Consider the following 24,623-nt stretch of genomic DNA (forward strand, 5'->3'; position numbering starts at 1 on the left):
CACCCTTACACAGGTAAAAAACAAGGAAGCCCTGTTTCATTTGTCTGTGGTCTTTGTTTCTGCCATTATAGCGATATCTATTTTTAAGGTTGACAAGAGTGATAATCACTTAATCCAAGAATCCATTCTGACCCTGAATGACTGACTGGTTTTGCAACAGCAAATCTCACATCAAAAATTCTGACCAGAGAAGTCAAATAGCACCTCTGTTTTCCCATTCTTCATTGTTTTTAAGGCAAGGAAAGTCTGGCTGTGTGGTCTGGTGTCACAGGAGCTGGTAAGAGATGTTGTAACAAATCCTAGTAATGCTAATCACTGATAGGACACAATTAATTGAAATACCATGTGCTGGGGTGACTTTAGAAAAATATGCAATGTTTCATTCAATAAGGAAGATGTCTCTCCTTAGGGAATTACTTCAGCTCTTCAGATAAGTAAGGAATGGAAGTCAAGCTCATTTAAACTCTTCTCATCAAACACTGCCATAAATACAAAGCTCTGCCATGGTTTTCACAAACACATGAACAATGACAAGTTTCTTCAGAGTTTGTCTGAAAAATATTCAATGATTTCCATTTCTTCTTTTGTGCACTCCTCAAGATGCAAATATTTGCCACAACATTTTGGCTTTGGCTTCATTCTACACAACTTAAATATTTTCATGTTCATATTTCATTCAATTTTAGAGCTTATTCAATCAAAAAATATTTGACTTAAAAAAATCCATTTCAGTACCTTCTACTATCTAAATCCCAGCTTAAAGATTACATTAATTTTAAGATTTATAGCCTGATTTTAACCAACATCTTAGGTAGAAAGCTCTGTGGAAACTGAAAGTGCAAATGTTGCCTTGTTAATTGACAGCACCTATTTTTATACGCTTGTATAAATTTCTATTTGCTGCTAACAGCGGAGTAAAGTTTGTTGTAAATCTTAAATTTATTTTACTCATCACTGAACTCCAGTTCAGTTTTTTACTGCAGTGCTGGACAACTTTAGTAGTCAGTAGAAGTAAAGTGCAAGTCTTGTAGAGTACTGTAGAACTACATGGTGCCTTCTGTGAATAATCCACGTGCTTTTTGACAATTCTCCACTATTCCCTGGATTCTAAAGATTCTCAGCCATTATTTCTTTGGATATTTAAACTAAGTGCTTAATCCAATCACCAACACTGAGTTTGCCTCTCAGTGGAGAAGAAATATGACAAAGAATCAACCCTTTCTCAACATTTGGATGCTGATTCGGGAAAAGGATCCAATGCTGAGATGAAGATGGTGAAGATTAGCTTGCATGCAAGTGTGATTGGCTAAGTGAACACAAGGAAGGATACCAGAAGGACACATTCCTAGGAGATGACTGCTACCATGTCCCAACACAGAAAACATCGTTCTTTCAGTGGCTGGGGTGGTTATAGCTCCTTCTCATATCTCATCTGGCAAAGAGAGAAAGCAGCTCATCCTCACACCTTGACTGTTTGTCCTGATTTTGATTACCAAGAGCTTGTTAATAGGACTGCTGATGTAAAAGCCAAACAGAGTCTGGACACCAGACTCACTGGTCAGCTCTGCCAAGCAAGCGATGGTTACCAAAAGGAGTAGCAGTACAACCAGAATGGAAAAATACTGAGGGAGAAACATACTGGTTTCCTCAGCTGAAAATGCAAACTTTCCCAAAGGTGAACAGGGCAGCAGGGGATGCTCATGCCACCATCTGTCACATACCTGTCACTGTGAGACAATCATGATCCTCCTCAACAGGCAGCACAACGCCTTGCATGGGTTTGGAAGGAAAATCCAAGTTCATCAAGGAAACCCAAGCTGACATCTGGGTTTTAAGTACCACAGCAGGGGAAGTCAGAAAAGAACAGCAGCTAAGACACTGCTGAAGCCACATCAATCTTAAGCATGTCTAAAGAGCTTTGATGGAATCTTTCAATACAAATCATTTCAGGTAGGTAGATCAAAATTTATAGATGTCTTTTGGAAGAAAAAACCTGTGGTAAGTAGAAAAGGGCTAGGACATGTGCCCCTGACTAAACTTAAGAATCAGTACACCAAAAACAGAAATGGGGAGAGAAGGGAGATGTAGCCAGTGTTTTTCATAAATAATGCAGATGTAGATTCTGTGATAAATTCAATTTCTCTGATGGGAAAAATGTATGCTAAATGGTTTGACCACTGATCACACAGGAAGACTGACACACACTACAAGCAATGAAAGAGTTAAAGGGTGGTAGCTAATTAAATTAGGCCTGCACAACTTAATGAGAAACAGATCTTGTAAAAGGACATAAGGAATCACTTCATTAACATACTTGTTGCTTATTAAACATAGTTATAAAGATTCCCTCACAGACTTCTGTAAAACAGCTGATTTAGAATCTTCACTAGACTCAGAAACTAGCATATGCAAAGGAAAAAGTGTAAAATTAAAACAGGCTTATAGATATGAAAAACACATGTTGGGAACATTGTGATCAGAAGATAAGGTACACTGATATCTGTTCCTGAGGTACTGCTAAGGGAAGTTAGAAATAAAAGACAAAGTAGACCCATAAATCTTTAAAACTGACTTACTGTAAAACAAAAACAGTGGATAGTGACTAGGCAGTAAGTAAGATATTGTACATATTTTTTGTTTATGCCATGCTACATATCCAAAATAATGTTATCAACTAACATTTACTTCTAAAGAATTGCCATCCCAATTAGAACACAGCCTTCAATACTTTCTCTCTTCATCTTTTCCTATATAATTACAGGGTTAGCTTCTGGCCCCTCTGCCCTAAACACATTATAAAAATATAGAAAATATAACAATTTGTTACAAATGCAGTTGCTTTCAAATAATAATCTTCACAGTACTACTGTGAGACATAATTAGGGTGATCATTTTAGGAGAAAACTCTAGGCAAATATCAAAGATCCAACTTGAAAAAATCCAGGATCAGACCTGCTCAAAACACAGGCCTAACTAGAAAAATCACGGCTGAGTTGTCCTCAACTACAAAATGAAAAAGAAATATTTCACCTTGAGCATTTAAAAACCCCAGAACAAGTACCCACTTACTGAAAAGTGAGAGAAGGAAATCATCCCGCATCAGACACTAAGCAGTAGAAACATTTTCCTCACAAACCTACTATCAGGCTTAACTGTAAGAATTTCTTCCCTATGCTCCTCCATGCACTATAATTTGTTCCAACTTTAACAAACAGGGTCATAGTGTGACAAATAAAAGCCTCCTTTACTACCCACTCATCTGTTACCAGGGCAACAATCTGTGCATATACTGAATGAGACAAGAGTCATCTGGAACAATACTATGCAATTGTGTACTACTGCTATCCTGTAATACAGAAGTACAGGAGCTAACTTCTCCGTGCTTATATGCTCCTAATTTTTGTTTCAGAGGATACTGTGGTGAAGTGCTTGGGGCTTTTTTAAGCTGTTGGGGAAAAAAAGCAAAACTCCTCTTTTGTTAGCCAGCGTTAACCACCTTGTCAGCCGTGAGCAGGGCTGCAACATCCAGAGCTGCAGCAGAGAAACCCACAATGAAACAGTGTAACACTTCGCCATGGAACATTTCCCTCCTCCAGCACAGCTTACTAAAGAGCAATTTGTAACTGCTGCTTTAAGATTACCAGCAAGAGAGAGATCATGAATTTGGCAGCACTTGAACTGCATGGAAGAATATTTTTCAGTAATGACAACCCAGCCACTCTGCCTGCCTACAATCTGAATTTTAATATGTCACCAGTTTATTAGGAGGCAGGGAGGGGGGAAGGAGCCAGATAAACTGCTTAACTGTGGCCCCTAAGCTCTTCCGTTTATTCACCCATTTAAAGATTGAAGGCTGCACAACTTAATCTAAACAGGTTTGCTCTTCCCACCTGCTCCCTGAACATCAGCAGGCATGATAACAACCTAACAAAAAAAGCAAGTTAGCTCTTGCACAGAAGATCAGTCATTAGGAGAAAAATAAGTAAGAGCAGCCTTTACTATATACAGAGCACTAATAGTTCTGCAGGAGCAGCACTCTTCAAGTGACGGCTGAATTTGGAAAGCAAAAAAACCCAGTTCAACCCCCAAAACACAAAATCTGAAAGGATCCATATAGCTAAGTCTGGATGGATTTTCACACAGGCAGAACACAGCATTTATCTGCCATTCTGGCAAGCTCCCTATCACATTTCTAATTGCTACGACGACAGCAGACTCAACTCCTCAAAGCTAAAGTAATGGACAAAAAATAATTCTTATTTTCTTGAACATTTTTCCAAACACCTGCATTCCATTTCTCTTTAAAAACTTTCTCAACAATAATAAGTCCGAGACAGAACATTGAAAATGGAAAGATACAAAGTGGAGTAACTTGAAAGCTACAAGCAACTAAGAAAAAAATCTGTCTTTTGGAAAATGTTAGGTAACCTTAAGTACAGGTGGTACAATCTGAGCCAGCTACAAGAAAGAAAGGCAAGTTACACAAAGCAGTCCAATGTTTATGAGTTGGGACTCCTCCAATTATGCATCTCAATTCAGCCAAATGCAAGGTCAGATATCTAGGAACACAGAACAGAGGTCACACTTACAGGATGGAGAACTGAACCCTGGAAGTCAGTGACTCTGAAAAGAACAATGGATCATACTGGATAATCAGCTTAACCTGAGCTCACAGCCAGCTTCTGTGGCAAGGAGTCCACAAAGACACTGGATATTTCCACACCAAAGTATCAAGCCAGCCCTTGTCCCTGTCACTACCACAAAAAGATACTGAAATGAAGAAATGTTCAGAAAAAGGTCACTAAAACCAAACCAACCGACACAGAAACATCCTCAAAATGAGAATTCAGAGCTTACTGAATTATTTTACTCAAGTAAAGCCTATGCCATGGTCTGCAAGTAGCTATAAGAAAAAAACATAGAACTTACTAATGGAGCAATACCTGGACCCAAAGCTAGTCAAATTTGTATAGTAAAGGTACATACTTTCAAGATTGGCTGAAACTAAATTTGTTAACATCATTACTATTTCATCACCCAAAGTCTTCAAAGCAAGATTATATGTCTGAAGTACATCCTTGTTTAAATACAAGTTACAGACTTCAAATGGAAACTACTGAATCAAATGTTTGGTCTGTGCTTTATAATGATCCCTGTGGGCCTTAAAGAATATTCATCTATGCTGTAAGGAGCTTGGAGAACAAACTATAATTTCTACTAATGCTTTATCTTCAGGAGATACAGGCACACAAACTTTTCATATCTAAAGCAATTATTCAAACAAGGCTCCCTGAATTCCTCAATAGACAGAAATATACCAATTTGTTCTCTGTTAGAGAACAAAATTAATTATCTCATTAGCTATGGTTAAGTATATAATTTCCAGAAAGAGAAAAATACAATACTTGCTTAGGTAACTTAACACATACTAAGCACAAAGCAACTGTTGTGTGAAATTGCCATATACTGCATTTTCTCCAGAGGCTTTCTTACAGGATAGCCTTGTTCCTTTCCAGAGAAGGGAAAAAAAACCCCAACAAAACATGAAATAAACAAAACAAACAAAAAGTCAAACAAAAAAGCCTCCAATTCCACAAATTAACACACACACAAAATTCAACACTGTTTTCAATCTTTACCTGTTCCTGTACATCTTCAAACTCTGAACTAAGCAGCTCTATGAAGATGGGGACAGCTCCTGCTTGGATAACTATTCGAGTCTGAAGGGAATTTCCCGAGGCAATATTTGTCAGCACCCACGCAGCTTCGAACTGGAAAACAAAATACAAGTCAGTTTACTAGGAGCTTTCTATGCCACACCAAACATGGAGACTAAATGTCTTCTAAAACCAGAGAGATATGGCAGATTTGCCACAGGGAAAATATGAGACATTACTAATTAAAAGACAATTTGCAAAGAACTAGAAGCATGTATTTAAGAGTTATCACTATCACTTGACACAAAAATTTGCAGCAGTTCCTTATGAGAACATTGGGTTGGCTGTGGCTTTTCAATTTTTTTTTTTTTGCTATGCATTTGTGTTACCTTTGCCTTTCTTACTGGCTAAGAACCTCTACATGAAACAATGTGCTTTCTCACAACAAGGCACCTGCATTCACTGAATCATCAGTGATATTCCTGAAGATGCAGAAGAAATTGTTTGACAAAACTTCATGGACATGAAGCAAATAAAAGGTCTAAAAGAGATTTAAAAAAACCAACCAAACAAAAACAGATTTCCAAAAAACAGCACAAAGAACTTATCTCCACCTCTGGTGATCAGTACTGATGCCAAATGTTATTAGTGTATGATGTTTTTATTCATGAGTTGAAGAAGAAGTGAGATCCAGACGAACACTTTTGCATTTTCAACTGTTTTTGTCATTTATTATTTTAAAGTCAACTTGCAAAAGCATTAACTTTTTAAGACGAAATGCAAATTTTAACCCTACCTCAGGCCTCAGAAAACACAGATTCCAGAAATCCATGTTTGAGTAGGCTTCTGCATGCTTTCAGCCCAAAGATTATTACACTACTTTAGCAAATTTACATCTTATTAGGTACATTCAGAATCTATAGAATTAAAAGACTGCATAAAGTTGAATGAAAAGTAAAAACCAAGAAACAGTAAAAATGGGAAGTTGTAAGCTATAAATGAATGATTTTGACATTACCAAAAGATACTGATCCAGCAGTATTCCAGTGGAAATACTGACATACCTTCAAAAACAGTCTGTCTCTGTCTGAAGAGATAGAGCAAGGATTTATATTTGGGGTTTAGTTACAAAAACAACTCCTGCTAAGGAGTTTCACCAAATCCTGCAATGTGCCTGAAATACGAACTCAAGAATTAAGCTTAGACTTGTAAGGCTTTTCATTTCTAAGTGTTGTTAAAGAGTTTGGTTTTGAAAATACAATGAATCAATACAACTAATGCTATACAATTAATCCTGCCCTTCTGATCAACTGAACATTCTAGTAAGATGTGATCAGAATAAACAATTCCAAACTACATCACTGCAATGCACAAGGAGTATGGTTTGCAAAATAAAGTAGCAACAAAGTCAAAACTGCAAGATTCATCATTAATAAACCAGAAGCAAAACATTGTGACCAGAACCTAAGGCCAACACAAAATGTTGCTTTCCTGTAATTCTACTTTCTCTGAAGCGAATATCCAGTGTTCTGTGTTATGTTACAATATAACTATTACTCATCTTTCAACCACAGAGGTCTCTTATCCATATTTTAAAGTTTGTCCTCCAGCTTCCTACTGGTACCACCAGCCTGAACAATTCACAGTTTGGAGACTCACACTGTCTCAAGTCACAGAAGGATTAGAGAGTGACAGTTTCTCTCCTCCTTCTCTGCAGACACCTGATGCTCCAGGATGTATAAACTAAGGAACAGTCACACAAGACAGAAGAATTCCTAACAAATTAGGCCTTCCTATCACTAATCTCAGAGGCCTAGTTTTTACAGGATATTCCATTAACAACACAGAAGAAAAACAGACCATAAATTCCCATTAAGTCCCAAGTTCATTAACATGGAAGTTGCCACATTCAATCCATCATACAAGCAGCAATAAATTACACTTCACTGTCTCAGAACAAGTTGAAAATCCTTTCCTTCTAGGCTAGGTCAGAAATGCCTAGAATGCCAAGACCAAAGGAATATTTTTGGAAACAATGACAGAACAAATAAAAACATTAAAAGGTGAGTTCCAGAAAATTTCCCAGCTGACCACAGCAAAAAACTCTGCCTGCGGACGCCAAATTGCCAATCAGGCAGAGAGATTCGGCAAGATGGAGGAAAATTACCGAGGTAGAATGGAGTATCGAGAGCAACATACTCAAGCTTGTATTTTCACTACTTTCCTACCACTTCTTTAGGCCAAGCTTGCACATTTCCACTCTGACTGATTTTTCCCATTTAATGTAAAAATCAATAAATGTTGCACCAATAAGGCCAAAAGAATTGCTTCCATTTATCTGCCTTAGGTTTCTATGCTTGACCCCAATAAGTAATAAAAGGTTTTGTTTTGTTTTTTTTTACAACACATAGCTTACAAATCTTCTATTGGAGTTGCAAACCATCCAGCTTAAATCTGGTACATATTCTTAGTTACTGTCCCCAGACTCCTCAAAGGAAGCTAACAGACCTCTGGAATTCAGCGGATAAAAATCTGAAAAGTAACATCTGTAAATGCTTTCTCTAATGTGTAAAAAAGCAAATTTTTTGCCTATTTCCACTCAACAAAATCTGGATTTCACATGGCATTCATAAACCAGTTTTCTTATGCATTTTGAAAGAATACTGATTGTAATCTATGTGTTGTATTTAAAGGTTACATGTTAACATATTTTTTCCTTAACTAGATCTAACTTTCTATTAGCCAAGAAAGACTGACCAGAAAAACACACAGCTGGAAATAAGACAAAGGTAACAAAAAATTAACCACCATTGTAGCACATATAATTCAGTTTTATCAAACCACAGTAAGGTTTCCAGCTTTCTATGCTTACCACTACAGATTGTATTCCTAATTCTAAACTTTTAATCAAAAATTTAAATCCTAATTCTGAAGATTTAAAACTACCTTCAATTTGTACAAAAAAAAGACAAACATTAAAGTTTTGTTTAATAGCTTTTCATCTGTTGAGTTCCAAATTTCAAGCTCTGTATTTGCTGAAGTCTGAAGACCCCATCCTATCAGTCACTCAATGCACGTCAGACATCTCTCTCTCTCCTGTCCTGCACCCAGAGGTCTTGCTAGAAATTCTGAAGATAAAATAGCTTTTTTAACATAGTGAAGAAAGACAGGAAGTATAGCTGAACAAATCACTAATTTTTTCCTATATCTAATTTGCATCACCAAATGCCTTCCTAAACCAGGAATGCAGATACATTTATATTTTTATACCTGTAATGTACAGTTTTCTTTCCGCTTCAGGAACTCCACAAACCTGGCCACTACTCCTTGTGTGCTTATGACTTCATCTATCGGAGGATTTGGTTCTGTTTAAAATAAGAAGTTAGATACACTCATTTCTTTGTAAGGAAATTCTCAAATTATTGCATTAAAACAATATCCAGTGACATACTGACTGCTCTTTTCTTGGAGTGTGTTCTTTTTCTACAATACTTCACTAAAAGGCAACGGATTCCTATCTTGTCAACATAAGAAAGCTCCGGAGTTTTGAGGTAATAAGCTAATGTGATTCAAAGCACTGCTGCACTCAGTAGTTTAGGCAGACTGATTTCAGAGCAGCAGCTCTGTGCAGTCACTCTGGCATGCACACATGCAGAGGACCTTTGGTATATCAGCCTGTTTGGGCACAGAGACACCACCTCCAACATTTAAACTTACATCCAAGGGAGATCTAACATCTGCAACACTCAGTACACATTTCAAGAAAAGAAGTGACTATTACATTCATCAAGCTGACATTGTGTCAAGCAGAGCTTGACCCTGAAATTTCAGTGTGAAACTCAATTTTTATTGCTGTCAAAGTAAAACCACATGCTAGGGAGCCTTCTACATTTTTCTCTAAGTAATTTCAGCCCTTACCTTTAGAAAGCAGCTTTCGGAACTTCTGGGTGGCTGAGAGCTGCTGCTCTGGACTATTGGAGAAAATCATCTCAATCATATCAGCAGTGATGACTGCACTCTAGGATTTACATGGGGAAACAGAATGAGGGTGATAGAGAGCAAAAGGGGAAAAAATCTGGAATTAGTGACATATAGGTTACATTTGCTAAACCAGTACAAAGTTTATTTCTTATGAATAAAAACTTAGGTAAAACCATTATGGACAACAAAGGAATCGTTATATATGAACATCTACATAAGGCAGCATCATTCTCAAATGCAATTGGCTTTAATGAAAGCCAAAATTCAAATTTTCCTCAAGATATGGCAAGAAAATTACTGTTCAGAATTTTTCACTAGTATTCTCTCCCTCCCTCTAAAATAAATGTAAAATTGTCAGCTTTAACAAAAAGTAATTATGTTAGCATTTAGACTTCCCTGAGATGTACATTTTGACTTACTCTCTTACACCAAAATGTATAAGACCTGTCATTTCTAGAAGAGTTGACAAACCCTAATGCTTGTTATCAACACCAAGTAGAGGTATTAAATTCTCCATAATACTGACAGTTTCCAATAATATGAACAAATTAAATCAGCAACCTTTCTTATGCTAGGAAAAATCTGACATTCTGTTCACCACACATGTACCCATGTAAAGAAGCATAAAAGTCAGATTTTTTTCTTCCACTTCTAATCTAATCTTCAGATCCATCTGATCAAACCCTTAGACAGACAGGGAGACAGATGACAGTGCTGAAAATACCTAAGCATTGTCTATAACAGCCAACAGCTCCAACTGTTAAGAGCCTGACATTAATGGCATTTAAGACAGCAAACTGTAATGACACTATCTATCAATTAGGCAAAAGCCTTTCCTTACTTTTTACTCTCTATTTGTTTAATATAAGCTTCCACACTAATGATTAATGGTATTTAGGACTTGCCTGATATTTGAATACTATCTTGAAGAGTAAGACCATATATTCTATTATTGATCTACCACACTGTTTATAAGCATCTCTCTGTTTCCCAGTAATTTTCAAGGCTCATACAGATACCAATAGCTCAGCCTGATTTCTAGGGAAACATCACTTGCATACTCTGAACACAGACACTGTGAAAATCAGCAACAGTTTTAACTGAGAACTGCACTTTCTTTAAACTTTTCTGTTGTAGAACTGAAACCTTTACCATTTTTCTTTCCACAGAGAAAGTAAAAAAGTCTAATTCCCACAAAAGTATTTTTCTGTAGTTTTAAATTCTAGCACAGAAAGGGGTTCAAGACCTCATGCAGACAGTTAAGCTAGGTCTAGCAGCGTTTCCAACACTTAGGTTAAAAATGGTGCCACTTGAAAGTCTGCTAAGAAAGCTTTCCACTGAGCCCCTCTTTAAATTTGTAAAGTGCAATAACACACTGCCTGATTTGTATTTTCATATTTCAATCAGTATGAATTTCAGATTAATAAAAACTCTGGGCAACAGTTGATAGAATCACCCATAATGGTGAACACTAAATCCAGGAAGTGATCAGCCTGCCAGGACAATGACATTTTATTGTATTTTCTTGAGCACAAATCCTCTGAAAAAACACTCACGATATGTCCCTGGCATTTTTCTCTCATGTAATCTTTTTCAGGGTGGTTCATTGACATGGGTGTTTCAGAGTTGTCCATCTCTGAATGCACTCTTCACATCATTCTGGAATTTCATTTCAATCACATCACTGCACAACAGATTTGCCCAGCTTCAACCAACACTGTATTCATTTCTCATCACTTACAGAAGTCATCTCCATGTTGTTCATCTGAGCCTCATGGAAGCCCCCATCTGACATCACTTCCTCCTCCGCTTCTTCCTCAGCCGTTGCAACATTTCGGCGTTTAAACAACTAAAGAGAGGAAGTATTTAACATATATATATATATATATCTAATATACATAGCTAATATACACATAGCCAATATATACACAGCATGTTGCATTAGGCTGCTATAAAAACTACATATGCTATCACCTGAGAGAAGGCAGTACACTGGCTACAGCACTTCAACTGACAGCACATGGAGAAAGCTTAGCCATGGAGCAAATGAAAACAGCAATGTGCTAAAATATTGGTTCCTAACAGTTCTGGAAAACTATTCATTGATGTGCCCTTCTCTTCTTCACCATCTGCCTCCATCTAAAAGCTCTCTAGCTTCCACACCATTGCTTTCTTGCAGAGGATGCTAGGGTTCTGAGACCTGATAAAATCCTGTGTATTAAACATCTTCATAGAACACCTGCAGGGGCTCTGACAGTCGAGTTACAGCAGCAAAGAGGGCTCTGGAGGATGATTATACATAGGTTATTACACTGGGATGAGCAGAATTTGGCTGCTATGACTTAGACACGGTACCCAGTCGAAGATGTCCTGAGAAGAGCTGGAGAGGCTACAGCTACTGGTCAGACAGTTTTGTTCAAACCCTCAGGCTGCTCTGGCCAATGTTACTCTTGAGTGAATGAGGGGCACTCATTCTATGTCTTGCAGAGCCTGCAGAAGAGGCAGTTAAGTGTGCAAGTGATTCTGATTTCAGACTGACTGTGTATGAATTTGGAGGGCAGGAACAACTAAGAAGGGTTTGAGAGAAGCAGAGTCAGAGACACTAAGGACTGTTTAAGGACTGGTCACAGATATCTCAGCTGCTGTGCCTTACCTGCTCCTCTCTCTTTTGCTTCCGTAGCTGAAGGCCCTCTTCCTCCCGCCTGCGACGCATCTCATCAGGGTTTAGAGATTTGTTCTTGTAGCTCTTCAGCCGGAAATTCTCTTTTCCTGAGGTCGTCATGATTCCTTCACAATACAATTTAAAAAAGAAGACAAAATTACTCTTCAACAACACATGATTTTATATTGTGTCCACTCCTTAAACTCTGTAGCCATGAACTTCCAGCCACTGCCCCCCTATATTTCATCACCTAACTTCTAATAAAATTTAGAAGGTGGAAAGCAAAATTTCACAGAATTGTCACTTCGGTGTGGCACTTCAAGTGTCATTTCAAGTTCTTTACATCAGCTCAATAAACTTTTATTTTATCATTTTGAGGCACTGGAGATTAAATAAAATATTTTACTAAGAACTAAGGTCTATAAGGCAGAGTATATAGTGTGGGCTAAAAAGAAAACTATACTAAAAATTTTAACGTTGCTCCACACAGAGAATTAGCCAAATTACATACACCTGCTTTTACTCAAAAGTAAAGATGTCTTAGCTGCTTTTTAGCTTAATTTACTTTGTATGTCAGTAGAGGGGCTTTTTTTTTCCACACTTCATAGCCAGCATTTTAAGCTAATTCAACACAACCCTGTTGAAACTTGAAGAAACCCTCTGTTCTTCCTATCCAGACAAGGGCTACAAGGAAATTGAAACAAAAAAAGAATTTTAGGTGAAGATGGTTTAACTATTGAAAATGCTCAGTCCTGCAAAGAAAGCTATGCTATTGTTCCCCTCTCCCCCACTCCCCAATCCTGCCACTGTTTATGCAGAGGGGCCTTTTTTCAGCCTGTGATTTCCATCTGTCTTATGTAACTCAGTGGGTCGGCATTTATAGCTGCCCATGATGATTTGCACATGTACAACACCACACTTTGGAGTCACTTAGCATAAAGCAGTAGGTGGAGAACTGTGTGGAAAGAACTCATTCCCCTGAAAGCAATGGGTGTGGATCAGGTCTCTACTCTTAGTGCTCCATTCTGCTGCTACTTCTCTCCTTACATCATCCCTTTAAAACCAAAAGAGTTTGGGAATCAAATGCTCACACGTCAGTGTTTCCATGCATCTTCACAGAGATGCAGAGTCTCCAACATATTGTAAATCCTGTAACACAGAATTTAGCAAGCTGCACTATATAAAAAGTTACTCTACAAAGTACTTTCAAATGCTCTAATGTGTTGTATTAAATAAGCTACCTACTTCAAATTCCATAAGCACAGAATCACCAGATGATAAATGATCTCCTGTGCATTTTCTACTTTAAAACGAAGCAACATGAGTCTGTACAGATTCTCAACAGCTTAGGTTTCCTCTTTAAAATACACCAAACATCTATCGAGTCGACTCTAACTACTCTTTCAGTTAGCACAAAGAGTTGCAAGAGAATAGTAGTTTTTAAAAAGATACTCAAATATGCTTCTTGTTAGAGAGCCTCTTTTTAAGTTGCTACTACCTGACAACCATTTATAAGAATTCTGGTGATCAGAACTGACGTTCACAGAAAACATTTTGGACATCACTTTAAGTGTTACTGTATTCTGACAACTGAGATTCAAAAAACTGTTCAGGGACACAGAACCACTACATTGATGGTCATTCACAGATTGCACCAAATGCAACATTAACAACCTGAGCATATAGGTAAACAATTCTGCAGCCTAATTTGGCTGAAAAGACTCTCCTGAAATGGCCTTTTTTTAATAAAGGTACGACAAAAAAATAAATCTCACAGCACCAGAAGTTCCCTACATCTTTCTTAACAGCTTTAGACCCCTTTCTTCCTGTGTTTACATGTCTGCACTTCAAGTGTTTGTGTTTCTTACAGTATGCATGGCAATTATATGTCCTTCACATTTTTAGTTTAAGTGACTACTACCTTCACATTAAACACACACACTATTTAAATAAGCCAGGATTTTAACTGTAAAAAGAAGTTCAGTCAACAAACTCAAAACTTCTTGCATTCCTAAAATATTTTGAACAAAGTATTTTATATATTTTAGAATAAGCAAGTTGAACTCCAACACCAGGTGGACAATCATGAGCTAGAAGGACATTCCTAACAGGCAAATGGCTTTGCAGACACTCTGGTCATTCAGTTCCTGACCATGAATAAACACAGGCATACACTACAGCCCAGATAACATCTCAGGCCTTCCCCAGTGTTATTAAAAAGTCCCCATTTTTGTCTGAAGTCTGTCTTCTCCAACTCATGAGACTGTATTTGCCTTTATTAGGGATTTCAGGCCTTTGATAACTCCTATGGTCATTTCACACCTTCACTTTCAACACCTACAAGTTCTTAATTTAATTGAATTCTTGACAGGGAACATCTTTATCTCTTAATACTGAATTTCATCTAATTTCTATTATGCAGCCTCCATATAATGTTCCAATGTTTCTAAACATCAGTGACACAACCAACTTCATCTATGAAGGAAGTAAGTTTCCTTAAGTGTATTCTTCCTTACTGTACTTATTAACCCTTCCCCCCCCCCATCTCCCAGTTTGCATACTGATTTTCTTCCAATTAATTTTGCTTTAAGATAATAATTTCCATTTTCCTCTCAGAGTTCTCTTAGCTCCTCCTGTTGTACCCAAAAATCACTGTTTCACTCACTCATTGAAAATACAGGTACGGGAAATACTTGAATTCTTTCACTGACTTTACTGCAAGCTCTCTACCCAACAGCTTCACAGATATTATCTTTCTTACACCCTCTACAAGCTGTAGCTGCAGGTTTTGGTTATGCTTATTTCTAACTTTCAAGACAGCTCACAGCTGACTAACCCCTTCCTCTACTTCATTAGTAAACTGTACACTTAAAATCCTTTCAAAATAGTATACTGTCCTTTACCTGGGAGTACAAACACCTACCACCAAATGACTGGGAAGAGAGTTTCTTTCTTAAAGGTGAAAAGGTTAAACTCTCTTCATCCTGAGAAGTTACCAATCAAACTAAAGATGGGTTCAATACCTTATTTTATACTAGGCCATCACTGGTAGTAAATAAAATCCCAGCACACAGCCACGCACCTATTTTATAGACCTGCCTGTCTAATCTCTTTAACTGTTAAGCCCACAGTTATTTTCTAGAAGCAATTCTGACATCTTGAACATACCTTAAAATCAATGTTTTCTTTACCATTCATTTACTGGTTTCCTGACTACTGGTGAAAAATTCAACGAGTGCAATTCCATCCAGCCCACACATAGTGACAGCATCTTTGGACCTATTCAAATGTGTGAGCACACAATGGCTTTTCAGGACTAAAAATGTAACAACTCTGTTAGTTGTTACAGTCATCCAAGGATTGTTTGCTATAAATCTCCTCCTCCATTTTTGAGGATGTAGGTTTTTCCCCAGACTAAACCACAGAAGCAAAACAACCTCAAATTGTCTCTCTGGTCTTCAGCAGCTTTCGTGTGACTTAGCTGAAAATCTTTCAGTGGTTACTTCAAGTTCAACCTAGCAGCAAACAGCATACCCTCGATCTTCTCTGCATTGTCAAAATTAATGCTACTTCTGGAGAAAATCTGTGGTGGTTGTCATGGAAATGTTCTACCCATCTTTTCTTTCCTAAAGATAGCACAGCATTGTCCACATTTTTTGATACTCCTGGCTACAGATAAAAACCTCTGGAGACCTGGTAAGGAGTTTTCACAGTGTATTTCTTGGGTTTTTGTGCAACACCACTCAAGCCCCATATGACACTTTATCCTTCTCAGTTTGTCTGCATAAAAACAAATTTTAGCAAAATTAAACTCACTATTCCTGGATGTCTGCATTTCCATAGGCCAAACATGATCCCAATTTTTTTTGCTGATTAAGACAAGAACCATACTGAATTTGGATGTATTCTAAGCACACATTTTTAGGGGAAATAAGAAGTTCTGCATTTCTCCTTGCTCATCAAGTCAAAGAAATTCTGAAGCACTGGGAAACACAGTCACTTACTGCCATGACCTACCTTGTCCTAAGCAATCATCTAGATAGGAATAAAAATTAACTCCCTGCCTTCTTAAATCAGCTATCACTGTCACTAGACTTAAGGGCTTTGCCAGAAGGAATACCTTGTGACTAATACTCTTGGATATTTCACACGTCAGAGGCACCGAAATGTAAAAATAAAGTCCTTACAAATCAAGAGCTGTACAATTATATATAAATATATTCCATTTGTTTTACATATGTAATAGCATATATGTACCATACATGTACCATATTTCATTATATATACATAATGAAAGTAAGATTACCAAATACACTCCGATATTAAAGACTATTAGAGACAGACTTTCCTTCTTTGGAAATAGGGGCAAGAATACAAAAAAAAATGCATTTCAGAAGTGTAGATCTATATATGACAGTCTGCCTCACAATGGGAATAGGTCAGAAGAGGAAGACTTGAAAATTAAGGCAGAATAAGAGTTTAAAGAGAAACAGTGTGATAAAAAATTATCAAAATATCCATGATTTGCCATATTATGAGAGTACATTTCCTAACTGAGGTGGCTGTCAGAAGGATAGGAGTCACTGCAGGCAGACTTGGGAGCTCTGTTGTGCTGTCCCACTGCTGTCTCTCCTTTAGATTGCAGCCAGAGAGACACAGAAAAGATACAAGAGGCACCATCAGCCCTGAAAGGACAACTCGTGTTAGAAATGGCACTGTCAAGCAGTCAGAGAATATGGAATTATCTAAGGAAGAAAAGCTTTACTTCCAAGGAGATTTTAGTTTGTTTACTGGCTCTGCCATGAAATTCTACATGTCCTGAAGAAGAAGTTTCCTCACAATCACACTTCTTGACATCAAGCCAAATACCTACAGCACAACCTGGACAGATGTTTGAGCAATTCACTGAGCTCTGATTACAGGACACATCACCTTCTAACACTCTTCTGTGTGAGACCAGATAACCTATCCAATTCAAAAAGCCAGCCTGAAAGCAGCACTTGGTCATTCACTGCCCTCATTGAGCACATCCTCAAAAAAAAAAAAAAAAAAAAAAAAAAAAAAATCAGTATTTTGGCCACAAATGTGTCTGGGTTTTTTCCCCTACAAAGTGTAGATTTTGGAAAGTCCTTCTGATTTGCTTTTTGGTAATTCACAGGCAACAAGTCAGGATGCTAACAGATGTATATCTCGAGGAAGTAAACAGTCAGCTTTCTTGGAGAAGACAGACAACAAAACCCCTTCATAATAAAACCATGAATAATACAGGGCATAGAATGATAAAAGTATCACCTGGGATTAATGCTATTTCCCTGGAAAAACTTCTAGAGCAAAACCCTACATTTGGCATTATCCTACAGAGATGAAAACGTATCCACCAAGTCTCTATACTGTTGATAGTGTTGTCTGAGAGAAAAAGAAAAATAAAGAAAATCAACAGATTGACTTCTCTTTTCACTGCTGTCTCCTGTTTTTCAAAAGCCAGCTCAGCCAGATAAACACTTTGATGAGGTTGTACCAACTTCTAATGCAAAACTATTTGACAAACCATACTGGCTTACAGGGGTCTGTGGGAAGGCCCATATCACCTGAGGGACAGGGGTTTTACTTTCTCTCCGTCCTCAGACTCTTGTAAAGCGCAGGACATCTAAAGGAAAGGACATTTAATCATCTCAACTACAAATAGCTATTGCTCAAGCAAAGCACAGCCAATTTCCAAGACTTCTGCTTACCTTTCTCTAGCTGTAAAAGAGTATTGGGAAACACGTCTCACAGTCACTATAAAATCAGCAGTTACAGTATTTGTAAAGACCTGTAAACTAAGTTTTGCTCCAGCCCTAACAAGGAAACAAAGCAATCCTGTGAATTTCATTTTCTGTGGTTTATGAAAGCTGCAACAGCCGGACAGCAGGGATCCACACTCCTAGGGCAACGAGCATACAAGAACAATAGGGAAGAAAAGGAACCACCACCCTCTGCTATCCAAAAGGCCAGAAGATTAAAGGAGCTTCAAATGTAACATAAGAATGGTAGCCAAACATGAATAGAATGTATAGCCTCAAAACAGGGTTCAGACTTTAAGAGACTTTCTGTTAAGAACTGGAATTAAGAAGTGGATTTCTTCATGGAACTGCAGCCCATTTCCATATCTTTCAAATCTGCTTTATTTTGCAGGCTTCCTAGTCCTCTTAGGGTTTTTTCCCTTAATTCACAATTGTTTCTGTTCTAGCACTTTTATAACCCTGTGAAATAGCAAAACAAGTACTAACCCCCCTAATCTATGGCAAAGTTGGCATGTTCTAGCTCTAGACCACTTGGCAAGTTGGACTGTTTCTTGCTTAAAAACAAGAATAACCTTAAAACAATTAATACAAGACCTAAAAGACAAACAACATTGCACAACATGGAATGTGATATTACAAATTACAAACTTTAATATTGCTCAAAGGCAAAAAAAAAAGGGGGGGAGTAATACATTGTGTGCTATCTGAACAACGTTGAGACACCTCTGTCAAATCTGCAGGGATGTCAGGTTGTCACATTTCAACACCTCATCCTGACTTTCTCACCCACAAACAAAAAAAAAGGGATGAAAAGTTGGCTGAAGTAAAGACAAACAACTACCACATCAAAGATATTTCTGCAAAATTACTGATCTTAAAGGGTATATTGATTATATCTCCAGGTAACATTCAGAAAGATCTTCTGTCCTTACAAAAAAGTACCTATTTTTTAAGAGATGTACTTAAAACGAGGCCAACATCAGCTTGCCAGGCTGCTGAACTTCTTTACACTAAGAAAAAAAAATCAATAGGGAAAAAAATTAAGGAAATATATTTCTGGTTGCATAAAGAAACCAATCATTAACAGAAACAGAATTACGACACTTGGCACTACCTCAGAAACTGATCTGGCACATCAGCCTGTATTGCTAGTTAAACCCACTGACAGCCACAGAGCTGGACACTTAATTTTTAAAAGTTTGAGGACTGTGTGGGTGTGGTTTTTTTTTGCTCTCTTTTGAAGAAACACTGCTGAACAGATTAAAAAGTAATGCATTTACAAGGTTTACTGGAAAATAGTTTTAGCAGTTTTAGCAAAGCAACACCTGCAACAAAAGATTATATACAGTGTCTCTAGCACTTCACTATACATTTACTACTATGAAGATATTTACAAGATATTGTGTTCCATTTTTAAAAGGTCCATTTTGACTTAACAAGGCAGCAGATACAGTTTTCAACGTTCCAGAAAGCTTTTAACTTCAGTGAGAAGATAAAAAAAACGACTGTCAAAGTCAGGTCAATTTAAAATTAAAACATCTTCAAGTTTGTTAACTGAGACTTTCTGACTTGAGCTGAAAACACAAAATTCCTTCGCTGCGTTCAAAGACGCAGCAGTGCAATAAATCTGTTTAAATTAAAAAACCCTCACCTTCATTTCTATAACCCCACAGTCCACAATCAACCTGGAACCAAAAGGTCCCACAAGTCACAACACAAAGCAGTAAGTGATGGGGAATTAAACTATTCAGCCACAGGCTTATACTGACATTAAAAAAAGAATAACCTCATATAAATGTGCCTGTCCACATGAAACAACAGAAGTGATTATTCCTGTGCGCCAAATGAAAAGGTAATCTGTTTTTCTTTTGAAGAGGAGATACATTTGTATTTTGATCAAGATTACAGCACATCCTCCCAGCATTCACAAAATGGACTGGCCAACCATGTATTTTCTGTAAGGTCACATCTAAAAGAGGGACTGCTTGAAAAACCACATTTGACAGTCATCTGTCAGAAAAGAAGATCACTCTAACATTTCCAAAATCCTAACTTGCCTTAAACATTATTTATGAGTGAACAAGAGTGCACCTTTCAGAATTTCACACAACAAAACGAAATCTCTGACAGTTTAAAACAAATTAGGTTAAAAATAAACTAAATTATTAATTAAGTTGACTTTGTAGTTTCAAGCAGCTTTTGTTTAGGGTTGGAAATATCAGAAGGCACTGAAAGCAAAGCTACCTCATGCTTCCCATGATGACAAATCTGCCTGCCACAATTGTATCATTTGCTGTGACTCAGCACTATGGAAGATATGTGTGCAAACCAACAAAATAACAGTAAATCAAAATTCTTCTGATTTCATCCTAGCTTTGGACATCAGCAATGAAAGAGTCACAAAGCACTGAGGTGTCAGCCACAGGGAGCCAAAACCCACAAGCACTTCCAAGCTTCATTCTGCCTCCCTCACCCCATTTGCACCCAATACCCTCCTACCAAAAGCTCCTGAATCCAACTAACAGCACATTCACAGAGACACCTCTTTCTCTTTTCTGGTAACTTATCAATACCAAAAAAAAGGTAGAATAAGAACACATAGGCAGTTGAAGAAAAAATCATGTGGAAGCTCTACAAAGAATCCCTGTGTCTTTTAAGAGGCAGCCTGACCCTTTTGTCTGCTTTTCAGACAAAAACCACAACAACCTAATGTTAATCACAATATCATTACAGCACTTTATTTATAGATACTTATAGTTTGTGATCCACTAATAGGTGGCTTGTTTGCCCATTTTCATAATTCAACAGGTGAATTTCCTTTCAAGTGTTACCTTAGCACTAAATTTGACAGGCTTACAAAGCCCTGTTTTAAGATATGTTCAGGATGTTTAGCCACAGGGTATTTATTTTATGGTTTTAGAAGCAGCACATCACTTACATATAATCTCAACTTTATACAAAATAAAATAAAGATCTGTGTGTATCAAACCAGTTGGCATCTCACAAAACACATGAATCCTCCTGCTGAGCCTGACAAGCACTCTGAACTACCAAAAAAAAGCACAAAAACAGAGAAAATAAATACTCTGGCTCACAAGGAAGCTGTCAGCAGCAGGTGACTGGCTAAATCTTCAATCTCATGTCCCACTCTGAAAGCTCAGAGTCCGTAACTCTCCACACACATCCAGGAACAGTTGTCTTTCAGTTCCAATGAGCTTCAGCCTCTGCCTCTGGATGACACTAAGCAATAATTTTGTTTCAATAAAGAGTTCACATTATTCCAAACCAAATTTCTTCTGTCACGGAACTCCATTTATTCCTGTCTAACATGAACAGACCAGCAGAAGCGACCCTGTGATGTGCAGTCTACCACAACTTTCTAAGACTTTTTCATACCTTCCTGCTACTAACATCCCTTATAAATCAATTCTGGTGAAAGAAAATTTACTGTCACCTTCTTAGACTACCTCTACTTTTTATCCTCAAAATGAATTATTAACTCTGCACAGTGTTTAATGCAATTTAAGACATTCAGGAGGTGGCATAATATCATTTCCAGTCCTACTGGTCTACAGATTTTATATTCAGTAGAAGTTTTTAGAGTGTTTAGCTTAAAATTACCTCTTCTGTTTTTCCAGAGTCCCTTTACCTTGTCAACAATAACTTAAAAGCACTGATACTTCTACAGGCCTTGCATTCTACTGCTAGCATTTTGTATCTTGAAAACTCCACATTTATTCTTAGAAATAACATCGAGCAGTTTAATCCACTTACTTGCTTAACAGACTAAAAACTGTGACAAGGGTCTTTTTATTCAGAGCAGAAAAAAACTGACTTGCTTTCATAATGCTGCCTCCATTCTCTGTAATTTACATCAGCATTTCTTCATTAGTATTATTATAAACAAGTACATCTATTATGCTTTCGCTCCTTAGTATGAAGCTGAATAATTTTTTCTATCAGTTCAGCTTCCACTTGTTCTCTGAAAAAGAGGTGGTCTGCTCTTTCTAACTTGTTTGTCCATTACATCATTCCAGAACCTCCTGTGCAGATATTTCAGCCACTTAGAATATTTCATCAAGTGTGTAATTCCTTTAATATCTTTTTTTTTCTTTACTTGCTCACAGCCTACTAGGCTCGTTCACTATTTCCTTTGGCCTTCAGAAGTATTTAAACAAATACAATAAATTAAGCTATTTGCTGCTGCTCTTCTATTTCTCTGATGTTGCAAATTAACATTAAAGCCCCTAGCCCTAAATCACATCACTCGGGGTTTTTATGTGCTATATGCTATTTTGGAAAAACTCGATTTCAGTTTTTCAGGGAGGCACTGGCTTACAGCCATTCACCTCTTGCCACAAAAGTTACATTTTTCAACTTAAGAACTTTTTTAGTTGCCTTTAAAGGTACACTTTTGTGCTCTTAAAGATAGAAATTGAGCCCCCTCAAGAACTTGTGAAACACTTCAGAAGAAAAAATTCACAACCCTTTTGAGAGACAAACAGAAAGATTTTAAAGCAAGCCTGCAGAAACAGGACCATTAAGAAAATGTATCATTCTATTAACATGAGCTTATTCAACAGAAGGGGAAGAAATAAAAAAAAAAGAAAGTAAAGAGCACAGTATAGAAACACCAAAGCTGAAATAAGGCTGTCAAATAACCTGCTTAAATAAACATTTACACTTAGAAGTTTCTATAAAGAACCTTTCAGAAACTGCTACAAGTGACTGAAGGACTTTAGTTCTTGTGGTGACTTGGGCCAGTGCTGCTGCCCATGGGCTGTTGCTGCCTTTCCATTTCCAAATGGACTAAACTGGGATTTCCCCAGGAGCCAGCACTCAGCTGAATATACAGGACCACATGAGCATGCCAGCTCTGAAGTCACCAACACAGAGAACACAGCATTGGAAAAAATCAGCACATGGCACACTGACAGCAAGAGGTGAACACCGTGGTACAGAGTCAGTGAGAGATGGGATGTAACAAAGACTCTGCTCTGAAGTTGGGGGTCAGTGGGGGGATGCCAAGCCCCAAAACAGTCACATCTCTCAGAAGGGAAGCATCACTGAATCTCTCTGAGAGACTGTGACAAGAAAATCCATGCTGAGAAAAATCCCTACCTCGTGTGTCATCTGAAGTTACCGTGCCTCAAGCTACGATTCATTTCCCCTGTGCCGATGGGTATGTCTAAAGGGTAATTAAAAGGTGCAAGCACAGTTCAAGTAGAAACTTCAAAACTCGTTTTGAATGAGCTAGTTCACATGGCAATGCAGGTGGTAACACTGAAAGGAGAACACTAATGAAGTTACAATAAAAACAAGGCCAAATACACAAAAGACCAGCTTGATACAGCCTATTAATTTACACAGCACTTCATTAACAGCTGGAGGAAATTCTACTCTAACTACTAACTGCCAGAGGTATATACAAAATAGCTTTAAAATAAAGAGCTTCTGAGGATAAAGTTGCAATCCCATTTCCTGAGAGCTCACTGACATATCCCAACTTTGCTACGGCTGTCATTAACATCAAGCAGTCAGAGCAGAAAAAACGCCAGCAAACAAAAAAACCCAGAGGAACACCAGCTTGAAAAAGGATAAAGGGACCATTAAACACCACCATTCAGCACCATTTGGGAATTGTGCAGAAACAGCAGCCCGGTATTTTCACAGCTCATGACGTATCCTTTCAGCCCGGAGTTTCATTTTCATGAAACGCCCTCAAGAGGCAAAGCTGAAAATCATTGTTACAGGCACCGCGCTACGGGCAGCACAGATTTACAGGCGATGAATGGGACAAGTTTCTGCTGCATATAAAGTGTCCGGAACAGGACAACTGGAAACGGCCACCCAGCACTAACCTTCCATCGTACACAGGCAGTCAGAGAAATAACATCCTAAGTGAGATAATGCGAGCTACGGGTGACATTTGCAGGGAGACGGCAGAGCTTTTTTAAGAACAACTAACACCACAAGGGAAAAAATTCAAAAAAACCAAAAACTTGGAAGATCCGGGAGAGAAAGTTTCCCTTCCCCTCCACGGAATCAATCAGGTTGGAAAAGACCTCTCAGATCAACCCAACTGCGACCCAACACCACCACGCCAAACAGCCCAGGGCACTGAGTGCCATGTCCAGTCTGTCCTCAAACCCCTCCAGGCACGGTGACTCCACCATCTCCTGGGGCAGCCCATTCCAACGCTTCTCGTGAAGAGATTCCTCCTGATGTCCAAGCTACACCTTCCCTGGCTCAGCTTACGACGATGCCCTCTCGTCCAGCCGATGCCGTGCCTCCGCTCGCAGCCGGTCCCGCCGTGGGAGCAGCGGCAGCAGCACCGGGCGCCACCCCCTTCCCGCGGCGCGGGCTTGCCCGACTCCGCGCAGCCAACCACGACGACTTCCAGAGCCGGCGCGCGGCCCCGCCACCGGCACAAGCCGAGAGAGTCCCTGCAGCCACGAGGAGCCTCTCCCCATTTTCCCGCGCGAGGTCCCGGTGCCGGTCCCGGCCCACGCGCGCGCCGCTCCCGCCGCGCCGGCCCCG

The 24,623-nt window shown here is 38.4% G+C and overlaps 1 protein-coding gene across 1 annotated transcript in view; it reads right to left on the bottom strand.

Annotated features, from left to right (window-relative positions):
* The window catches only part of KPNA1 (karyopherin subunit alpha 1), a 50,675-nt gene that overhangs the window by 25,798 nt on the left and 254 nt on the right, over positions 1–24,623 (bottom strand). The window contains exons 2-6 of the mRNA XM_039718192.1: positions 12,292–12,425; positions 11,380–11,487; positions 9,576–9,675; positions 8,928–9,022; positions 5,640–5,771 (exon numbers count right to left, since the gene is read on the bottom strand). Of these exons, the coding sequence (XP_039574126.1) occupies positions 5,640–5,771; positions 8,928–9,022; positions 9,576–9,675; positions 11,380–11,487; positions 12,292–12,420 (564 nt within the window). The 5' untranslated portion in view covers positions 12,421–12,425. The remainder of the gene's footprint in view (positions 1–5,639; positions 5,772–8,927; positions 9,023–9,575; positions 9,676–11,379; positions 11,488–12,291; positions 12,426–24,623) is intronic.

The sequence above is a fragment of the Passer montanus genome, unplaced genomic scaffold, assembly GCF_014805655.1.
Source record: "Passer montanus isolate IOZ18808 unplaced genomic scaffold, ASM1480565v1 scaffold39, whole genome shotgun sequence".
Classification (NCBI taxonomy): domain Eukaryota; kingdom Metazoa; phylum Chordata; class Aves; order Passeriformes; family Passeridae; genus Passer; species Passer montanus.